Raw genomic sequence first — 11,043 nt, 5'->3', positions numbered from 1 at the left:
TTGTGCTGCTATTCAGAAAGACCTTCCCGAGCTGGAGAAATGAGCAGAGGCAAAAAGGGGACGTGCCAAGTACTGCTCTCTGGGAGGATTTATCCCATACACAGCAGGACAGGCTGGGGTCCAGCTGGAGAGCTGCAGTGAAGGACCTGGGAGTCCTGGTGGACAAGYTGCCCATGAACCAGCAATTGTGGCCAAGAAGGGCCGTGGTATCCTGGGCTGTGTTTGGCAAAGCATTGCCAGCAGGTCAAGAGAGCTCAGCCCTGGTGAGGACGTATCCAGTCTACAGGGTCCAGTTCCGGGCTTCACAGTTCAAGAGAGACACAGAGCTACAGGAGGAAGACCAGCAAATGGCCACTAAGATTATTAAGATTATTACTGAAGCATCTGCCATATGGGAAAAGGCTGAGAGAGCTGGAGCTGTTTAGCTTGGAGAAGAGAAGGCTCAGGGGATCTGATAAAYGYRTATAAATAACTGAGGGGACACTCTAAAGAAGCCAGAGCCAGATGCTTCTCAGTGGTGCCCAGGGACAGGACAAGAGGCAAAATACAAGAGATTCCATCTGAACAGAAGAAAACATTTCATTGTGAAGGTAGTTAAACATTGGAACAGGTTGTCCAGAGAGGCTGTGGAGTCTCCATCCTTGGAAATATTCAAAAGCTGACAGRACGCAGTGTCCAGATAAYGTGCTGTAGGTGACCCTGCTTGGGCAGGGGTGTTGGACTAGGTGATCTCCAGAAGTCTCTTCCAGCCCCAACAATTCTGTGATCTTATGACTTTTGGGGGACTTCTGGCCCACAGACTCTAGTAATATGTTATCTGACCTATCCCATCTGCTACTGCTGAAGCTTTYCATTGAAGAAAGGCCAATGCCTGCACTTCCCTCAGTGCCATGGCATAGCAGCTGTATGCTCAAAATAAACAAACAATCCCATCCAGCAGAGAAACACAGTGGGAAACTGGGAGGCAGAAAAAAAAAAAACACAGGAGATCAGACTGTTTATCTGCCAAGGCTGTGGAGATAGTATAAAGCACCAGCTAGTAGGGTGATGATGGGGATGCAAGTCAGAAGGAGGACAAAACACTTAGGAATTGGCAGAGATCCCCTAAAAGGAGAGAGGGGACAGCTGGGGGGGCCCAGCTGCCAGAGAAGAAGGGCTCAGAGATGAGGATGGCCAGGGTTAGCAGGTAGGCATGCCAAGCAAAAGCAACGAGGGGCTAAAAGATTAAACCAAAGAATCTGAAAAATAACTTCACCACAACGATGGCTAAGCCTTGCTACAAGGGGCCTGGTAAGGGCCTTTGGAGATTTTTAAAACTCAACTGGACGTGKCCTTGGGTGCCCGATCCACCTTTGAAGTTGGTGCAGCTGCGAGCAGCGCTGGGACAGAGTCCTCCAGGGCTCCTTTCCATTCTGGCCTGTTCTCCATTGAACCTTCAGGACCAACAAGTCCAGGCAAGTGCAGCCAAGAGCAGGACTGGTGGCAGGAAGATGGCAGCTTAAGGGGATGAGGAACAGCAGAAAACGCCTCTGCCCTTCAATCCACACTTACAGGGAGGACTCACTGACGGACCTCGTCTCACTCTGTGCTGTTTTTCCAGCACTTCATCTCTTAAGAATCCCTCCAAAGGCTGGTAAAGACCTCATTTTAAAGATCCASTATTGCTTCTTTCAAGGACTAAACTGCAACTGTAATTCCTGTGAAATTTGAACAGTTTTAGCACCCCGAGTCCTCTGCTCTCAGAACTGCCTGTGTTAGAGCCCTCTGTAACTCTCCCTGCTGCGTGTGCAGACACAGGTATCTGCTGGTGTCTGCTGCGTGTGCAGACACAGGTCTCTACCTCAGGATTCTGCATCCTCAGACTCCTCTCCTGCACAACCCTTGATGACATGTAGTGGGTCTCATTTTTACCTTGGAAGCCACACATTTGACTCCACAATATTCTTATCTGAGAAGGAAGTCTACTGCCAAAAACTGTTTAACTCATAAACCACGTAGCAAGCTAAAAGCTGGTACACTGCACCTTTAGAGAAGATTGCTTTTCCCTATGAACATGTTACACTGCAGATCAGTCATGTCAAATGTGGTTCAATTCAAAGGTTACTGTAAGTTTCACAAGTTAAAGTAATTCACAAATTATTCCAAGAAAAATAAATTATATCTTGTATAAAATAATCCATGTGAGACTCTAGTAAAGAATAATCATTGCTTACGTTCAAGACAACTTGAGTAAGTACAATATATGCACACAATGTTATCAAGGCAGTTCCTCTCTTATCAGCAAGGTTCAGTCAAATCCAGAAACCTACGTTTGGGATCTTCAAAGAGATTAAATAAGTCTGGAGTTCTGCAGGAACTGGATGAGCACTTGATAGACAAATTTGTACTGGGCTATGGTCTGGATCATAAACATTCTCTGCTCCCGTAGGTGTCTCAGCATCACTGGCACATCCACTTTCTGTAAAGTGAGGGCAAAAAAAGACATAAGGAGGTAGATTCATTAAATCCAGAAAGCACCACTTCACCTGATTTAAAGACAAGAATATAGTTAGCACAAGGAATTGTACTATAGTTAAATAATGTAATGCATTATAACCAACCGTAGTGAAATACCACATTTTTTTTCCCCAGAAACTTTATACATAACTTCAATGAGTAAAATGGTATTACATATAAATGTAATCCTTTTCCTAGGGAAACAGAAATTTCTGAACCAACCTAAATGGGCAAATAACTAYGTGATCACTCATACTACATATTACATGTATGAGCAACACTCATTCTATCAAGTAACACAAACTGCACCTTGTAATGCCAGTTTGCCATGCTAGAGACACACAAGGGAACCCAGCAAGTCTTTTTGTCTAGGGTGAGAAACGGTACATGGACAATGCACGGACTAAACAACAGCAAAATAATGTAGGACTGCTGGGGAGTTGATTTTCAAGCCCAGTGTAAAATTTTTGTAAAGTTTAAATAYAGAAATCACACTGCATATCCATTTCTGTACATTTTTAAAAAATTAAGAATCTCGTTCTGTGCAAACAAGCCCAAGCYGAAGTACTATCGATTTCTGGAAACCCAGCTAAATATTCCACTACATCCCCAAACAAGCCACTGCGAAAGGACAGTTCTAGAGAGTCAACAAGCATAAGGCCGCGTAAGCTGCGATGAGTAAATGGTGTATTATTTTCAAAGGGGTGCAGGGGAAAGCATAAGCTCTGATTTTCAGCTGGTTCAGCTAACCCAGAGAATGCCTCGCTGGGCAATCTGGTGAGTACGAAAGGCGCCTGCTTCTCACCAAGCAAAGTCAYGCAGAACTCGATGGCACCTGAGCAGCTGCAAGAAAAATGCAGGCCAGCTTCCACCTGAGCAGCCCCGCTCCTGTCCCAGCGGTTCAGCACGTGACAACCTGTTGATTTTTTACCAGGCCTGTAGTAGCACATGCTAAACACCGGCTACCTGCACCTTTTCCTAATGGAGATGGCTTTGATTTATCTCAGAAAGGAAACAGAAGCTCCTCTTGCTTGGGACCTTCCTATTTGTGTTCAATCTTAACAAGCATTTAACCCCATAAAAGCAGAATATTGACATTCAGATTCATTACAATACAGGCCCATGAAAGAGAAGTAGTATTTTGCTAAGGTGACAACTGCAAGAAGAAAGTATAAAAGCGTTACTTAATTTTACATCTATACTATGTAGATGTAAAGAAGATGTCCGTATGAATGCATGAAGATGTCTGTAACTGCAATCAATTCACGTCCCAGTGCCAAGTCAGAACTAAAAGTCGATAGAGCCTCAGTTAATTTGTTGCTGTACATGTTTACAGCAATAAGGATGCAATGATGTGACATATTACTTGCTATATATAGCAAGCAACTGAAAAAGTATTCCTGCAATGAGATCTAAAAGGTTTAGATTCAACCATCAAGTGCTCAGAAGCCACAGTAACTAAAGTTATAACAAGTTGATTAAAACTGGTTTTCCTAAACCTGAAATCCTCAAAATCAAGAGATTTGCTTCTAGTTCCAGCACCGCTTCAGACTTGATCTGATCTGTGTCAGAATTTTTAATCTTATTCCCTTTTCTTCTTCAATAATATGTTAATCTTAATACATTTATTTACTACAAGTCTTTTGAGAAAATGAGCTTACTTGTAAGCATTTTAAATAATAAGCAATTTTATTTAAAGAAAAAAGGCAACAAGAAGTAACCTCACTTCAAAACAAACCGGTAAAACTGCTGCATGAAAAAGAATCCTCTGTGCACAGCGCAATATCTGTCACAAGCTGAAAACTTAACTTGTAATGAAATGTTAGGCCTTATTTTTATTTTTTAATTTGGTTTTAACAAACTAAAAATAATAACTTAGTACAATCTTGAGCAACAAGGCCCTTCAGGGAAGTTGTTTATAATATTAATAATGATTTCCACAATAAACAAGTGGAAAGTATTWATGCTTTAATTAAGAAACATCAGAAAAGTCCCTTATTAGGGAGCACTACCATCAGCTCCTAGTGACGTTGATGAGATTTCCTCTGAACGCTCAGGCCCGCTCCCATGCCAAAATGTCTGGGTTCCTCCTTTATCTTCGGTTGCTACTCGTCTATTTTTGGTGCAATGGGTGCCTGCTGTAACCGCAGACAAGCTGAGGTGGCCRCAGAGCTGCACAACTATTGGTGTCTGCTGCTGGCACACCACGAGCATACCGAGGTTGCTACAAAGCAGACACAGGTAAACATTACTCGCAAGTGTTTTAAGTAGGGACCTTACAACCACCCAGATTTCTTCTGGAGTGCAGCAATTTCACRGCTGCCGCGTGAACAGCAGTATCATCTGTTTCCAGGTGCCTGCACATATGGAAAGAGTCAGGCTCAAGAGTCAGACCCATTCCTCTTGTAGGAGCGGTCACTAAATGCTCAGCTGATATGTGATGGCTGTAGCGCTGCCAAACCTTACATGTAGGTGTCCTCGACACCTTCTTGTCCTCCATAAAAGGAATCATGGGAAAAGGAAAATGAAAGTTAAAAAAGAAGAAATAAGAGCATGAAAAAGTAAGAAACCACGCTTAAGCTGTGAAAAAGCGATCCAGGTGAGCCCTAGCAAAGCTCAACCAAAGTTTGAGGAGGTTCATCRTGCTCAAAGAGGCCCAGTAGTAGTAGAGATGACTTGCAACTACAACATAGTGCTTTTTTGTGGCACAGATTGATCTTGCATCTAATATTTCTCACCTCGCAAAGAACAACAATAAAACTGGAGGGGGATAAGAGAGAAGACCAACATGAAGCTCTGTATTTCTGTTCATGAAAAGCAAAGCTGACTGGTTCATGTCTCCTTTAGGACTCACAGCGTTGAATGAGCAAGCAAGTTGCCCTTCATATAGCACCTTGCACAGCAAGGCCCCAGTCCATAACTTAACAGTAATGCACAAAGTAAGTCAGCATTTCTGCTCCTTCAGGTATGTACATCCAGTGATCCCTGCACTGTGTCCCATCCAACAGATGAGTAATCACTGGGAGGGACAGACAGCACATATCTATTTGTGTCTCTTGCTACATTCTTACCTCTGAAAGAGGTTTTCCACTTTGAACAGAAACCCCTTGGGGTCAATGGTTGTTTTGCCCAGGTTGGAGGTGCGTGGGCACTGCTACTGCAGGTGGGTGTTTTATCTGCCCAGTTCCCCAGCAAGAGGACACGAACAGAAAGCAGGCAGCTACACAGGGTTGCTCTGCCAATGCTGCTCCTCTTAACACTGCTCCAGACAGCACAGCTAAGCTTGTAATACTGGCTGCCACTCTTCAGAGCACAGGCACACACTGCTTTTAAAACCCACAGCTGAGTTTTGTTCCAAATGAGATTCAAGAGACAGTATGAGAGAGGAAGGAGACTACACAGTGAATTTAGAGAATAGGAAACATTAGTTAAAAGATCTTAGAAGTAGGCTTTTTTTTTTTTTTAAGTTTCTTTCAAGATGTCCTTGTGGACATGCTGTCTCTAGGCTGTTAATTAAACACCCATATAAATTASAGCAAATCTCAAAAGAGAGAAAGTAGTCCTAATTTTGAATGCATTAAAATAATATTAATAAAAATGCATAAAAATCAACCCAATGGCAACCTGCAAAAAGTAACTTGCCATGGGAAATCTCTGTCTGTTGCACTTAAGCCGCCTTTTTAACAAAACCAACAGAAACCAGGCATTTCAATACCTTTTAATTTTAAATTCAGCAGCAGAGCTAGCTGGCTAAGCAACGAAGTCAGGGTTGGTCCTGAGGAGGGAGAAGCTCACTCACCTCGTTATGCTCCAAGCACCCGATCATGAGCTCTGTCAGGATAACCACGCCGGTCCTCCCGACCCCCGCGCTGCAGTGAACCACGATGGGAGGGTTGCAGTTGTTGCTGCTGTCCAGCACACTGTTGGTATGGCGACGCACCGACTGTATCTCCTCCAAGTAAACTGCAACATAAATCACAGTCAAGGTTGCAGAAATCTATACAGATATACACAAAAAAGGGGAAAAATACGCAAAAAGCACTCTATCAGAATGATAATAATTTATATTTTTTTAGTATGTACTAATTATTTTGGCCCAGGTGCGCTGAATAATGGCAAATCCAGCAACTACCAGCTGGCTGTCAATTATTACTTGGGAGTTTGCTCCTTCAAATTAAATAGTTCTTTTAAAAAATTAAATTCTGTTTTCCCCTCTGCAAATCTCTAGGTCCCCTAAGCAGATGATTCTAGACATTACTTACAGCAATGCCTGCTATTAGCAGGCTGGGATCAAAATAACAGTTAAATCCCTTTGAAACGTCTGCCTGTCAAAGCCAATATCAGATGGGAAGCGAGCATCCATCTGCCCCCTTTTCCCCCCTTTTTCTTTTGGGGAGGAGGCAGGATCTCRCCCATCTCTGCTCAGACTTTGTTTCTCTGCAGCTATGAGCCCTTCAGGGGGCTTATTGTCTGTAGACCACGTGGTCTAGAAAGTTCAAGAACCAGGAACAAGTATCTTGTGCAACTCTTCTAGCAGTACCCACAAGAATGTGTTCTATTGCCAACCTACACAGAGAACCTTCTCTGCTCTCCACAGAGAAGGTGCTTCTGAGAAGGTCCTTCTCTGCTCTGGTTGGAAGTCCACCATGTTAGACAAGCACACAACAAACTAACTCAGGTCATGGCCTCTAAATATTATTGCAGCATCATGGAGAAGCACCTCAGAGATGACAGGCTTGATCTGGAAAAGTCCACCAAGATGCGTAACTACCAGTCTCTAGGAAATCGTCTGTGAGATCTCAGCCAAACCTTCCTTCCTGAATTCCTTACGGCCTGACTCTGCAGCCCGGAGAGTCCTTCAGACCCAGGCAGGCTGTGTCTACAGTCCTACTAGCACCAGGAAATCATCATTTTAAAGCACACTATGAAGGAGAATTGTACTTAGTGGCAAAAAAATATGCAGAGGAAACAGGGACAAGCCTGTCCCAATTACTGCTGTGCCCAACCACAGCTACAGGGTTTGGTAARAGAAACAAAGCAGAAAACAAACTAGAAATCGGGCAGTGAGAACCAGCTAAATAGCTTTGCCACCAAGGCAAATCCCTTTGCACTGCTTTGCCAAAGCTGAAATGTTATTTCTGTTTTCTGTCCTGGAGAAAAAGAAGCTGGGAAAAAGAAGGACATGTGATTCATATCAAGCTTATTCCAYGCAAACAGAAGTGAGGTGCTGAAACAGTGTGACTACAGTGACGTGGAACTGAAAGGTCTGAGTGAGGACTGAGCTCSCTCTGAGCCACACTGGCCATAGGCCACAGACCTTGCGCAGGAACTAAGGTGGCATCTCCAGAACATCAGTGCTGGAGACCACGTACACTGTCCTTGGCTGATAACCTTAGGATCTCTGTACAAAACACCACTGTAGCACCATGGATGTGGWTTTGGTTAAATAGTGGCTGAATTGGTGTTACTTAACACAGTAGCGTTTATTGTTTGGTGAGGAATAGGAAATATGAAGTCATTAGAGATGAATGGTGGTGTTCTCAGAAACGCATGCACCAAGACCAGTGTTTATCTGGGAAAGCTCTTGGCATCGCCTGGGTAAATACACGGTTAGAAGAGTCCACACTGCCTTGGCACCAAGTTCAGGTTTACTGAGCACGTGATGGAGGACTCTGCTCCTGTGCAATAGGTCCGAAGCATCTGGATTACCAAATCCTGGCTGTTAGCTCTTGGGGCCTCTTAAGAAACAGTGGAGTTGTGCCGTGTTTCACTAGCGTCTCACCTAGTTCTCCCTAACCACATCTGTGTGCAGCGTAATGCCTCATGCACCCATGAGGGAGCTGGAAAGTAGCCAAAACTTACACAGACAGATCAGCTGCAGTGGGCATCCTGCTATTTAAAATTGCACAGGGCTTTAGCACTATGGTTGGCACTGTTTTTACCTCCAGTTATGTCAGAGCTTTCAGGACTGGGATCCTCAACCATCTCATCTCCCACTCTTTTCCCAAACTACAGCAAAGTCTGACCCATCTTAGGCCTCCATACTCCACAGCAATAACTATTTAACAGTTGCTGTAGTGATTTAATAGTTTAGCTCTAACGAGTGCAATGAACTGAATTCAGTGTGGGCAAACTTCTTTTATGTCTTTCCCCATGCAACTTCAGGAATCTTACATAAAAATCCTTGGACTTCCTCCGGACAGCCATGGTCTGGCCAGTCGGTATATTGCAAGTGCCACACAGTCCTCTCCTGTCCGGACAGGAGGTGCTTGACCTTGAGCCCCGTGGTCGCGTAGCAGCCCGAGTCCGTGCGGAACTTGGTCGTCACCTTGAACTTGCCGTAAGTGGCTGAGCTGTGCTTGGAGCCCAGCTTAGGCCAGTAGCGATGACTCTTGCTCCTTCCTCCCTCCTTAAGCAAACAAAGCAAGATGAAAGCATGAATGAAATACCCTTTAGCTGTTGCTGTTATAGTTCTCTACAAACAAGGCACAAAACCGTGCGGATAAGCCAAGTTCCCTCACTTATCTTCTTCCAAATGATGGGAAGAGGAAGCAGCATCTCATGAAGTAAATGAAGTACCCAATAAAGCTCTCAGTCATAACTTATTCCCAATTCCTACACTTGGAAGTGAGAGAAGGATTAGTATTTACATACATAACAGACTCATTAGAAATGGGAAGGAAAAGCTTTTGCCTCAAGGCAAAAGCCAACTACTGCCTCCAGGAGCAAATCAAGTGCTCCTTGGGCAGCCTCCCCTCTGCATAGGGAAAGAGATCCTTTCCAGCAGCTTTCCTGCTCTGGATCATTSTTTGGAATAGGGACCCGATGTCATATGGCATCCTCAGCATTTTTGTTAAAAGTAACCAGGCATGAGGCTGAAAGCTACAGCAGCAACATATACCGGATTTTATAACATAGCAAAKAGTTCTTGGATTACAATAGAAATAACTGTTTTGCTTGGCATATGAATAAAAAGATTTTTCTTTTTTTTTTTTTTTCTAATGGATACTACTACGGAAACAACAGCTCCTGGTCTCTTCTCCGCTGATAAGAGTGAGGGTATGCAGAGCTGGCCTTGGACGGGGTGGAAACGTGTGTCCTTTCAAGCAGGAGCGGCTCAGGGCTCCTCTCGGATTCCAGGGGAAATATCTTTGCTTTGTTTGGCCAAACTGAAACCAAGCGGGGAGGGAATGGGGGTGTTCTCACTTCACTTCAGTACTTGCCAAACTGAGTATTAGAGAGTTACAAAATACAACATTACAGCAGTACAAGCAATCGCTGAAAGATAACAAAAGGAAGAAGGGCTGTTGATAGAAAAACAGGTTGCTGGAGTGGGAAGTGGTGATAACAGGAGGTTTGCTCACATCAGAAAGAAGGGCGCTCTGCGATTCACATACCTCTTCCGCCGTGACCATGGCTATAACATTCACGCCCTGTTCCCACACCATCTGCCAGAAGTCATGGCACGTGTGTGGCAGAGGCCCTTGGGTGGCAATGTAGTGCCACTCTTCCCCACCTACAGCGACCTGGGAGCAAGGGGGAGAAAAAAAAGCAGTCAGTACCACAGTGCCTGAACTGCCCTTTGAGCTCAGGAGGCAGTCATGAAACCCTTAATGCTTATTCCTTTAACACAGATCAAAATGTTAAGCAAGAATCATCCTTTTCATAATAGCAAATCTGAAAAAAAACCCTCAGTCTTTGGTGGTTTCAAAGTCCTTTTCGGATGCCCATAAACCAAATGCTGTCAGCAAAACACCACCCGTTTTTCTTGCCACTGCATCTGGATCCCATAGCTGAAAGAAAAACATTTATTTAAGGCCGTGTTTCTGAGAGGGCTTAAGTTACTTAAATATCAATAAACAGCTGACCGACTTCCCTGGGCTTTGTGACAGACCCACACTGAAATAAAAACTGGGCACCAGAGGAAATGTCCATATGCATTTAAAAGGCATTGCCTGCCTGCAAAATAACACACAGTTGTGCAGAAAGCAAAATAGCAGGAATGTTTTGCACTAGGAAAGCTGAAGTCTCTGCTGATTAAGGGCCTCACTTTTTTTTTTTCCCCTCCCCTGAGCAGAAAATAAAGGAAAAAAAAAATCTTAAGCAGAATCTTGCTACACCAATCACTGCTAGAGATCTGGCCAGAGCATTGCCCAGCTCACACAGTTGTGTCCACATGTTGGGCTGAATGCAGGGCTGCAATCCTGTTCCTGGCTCTTGATAAAATCAAGATAGACCGTCAGGTTTCATTTCAAGTTTATCTTCCTCACTCATTTTATTTTATTCCTTTTTTTTTTTTTCCAGTTTAGAGGCAACAATCTACTACAGAGTAAATCGAGTGCACTGAATGACTTTCAAATGCCAGAGGAAAGGCAGAATTATCTAAAGCTATGGTCATGCAAACTTATTTCCCAATACATAACCAACACAGATTTCTGACCTGCAGAAAGAGCTGTGTATTTGCATGACAACATATAATGGAATGATTTTTAAAGTACCAAAACAAGGATTTACAAAGCCTTAGGTACAAAGAACTCCAACACTTTT

At 43.8% G+C, this 11,043-nt stretch overlaps 1 protein-coding gene across 1 annotated transcript in view; it reads right to left on the bottom strand.

Moving 5' to 3' along the window:
• Positions 1-789: 789 nt before the first annotated feature.
• The window catches only part of PTPN14 (protein tyrosine phosphatase, non-receptor type 14), a 102,150-nt gene continuing 91,896 nt past the window's right edge, over positions 790-11,043 (bottom strand). Inside the window, exons 16-19 of the mRNA XM_026048390.1 lie at positions 9,894-10,022; positions 8,671-8,905; positions 6,296-6,459; positions 790-2,458 (exon numbers count right to left, since the gene is read on the bottom strand). Coding sequence (XP_025904175.1) covers positions 2,330-2,458; positions 6,296-6,459; positions 8,671-8,905; positions 9,894-10,022 — 657 coding nt within the window. The 3' untranslated portion in view covers positions 790-2,329. The remainder of the gene's footprint in view (positions 2,459-6,295; positions 6,460-8,670; positions 8,906-9,893; positions 10,023-11,043) is intronic.

The sequence above is a fragment of the Nothoprocta perdicaria genome, unplaced genomic scaffold (assembly GCF_003342845.1).
Source record: "Nothoprocta perdicaria isolate Ctin4 unplaced genomic scaffold, notPer1 scaffold_54, whole genome shotgun sequence".
Lineage (NCBI taxonomy): Eukaryota > Metazoa > Chordata > Aves > Tinamiformes > Tinamidae > Nothoprocta > Nothoprocta perdicaria.
The sequence above is the reverse complement of the archived record's forward strand: the minus strand, read 5'-3'. Positions and strand labels throughout refer to the sequence as shown.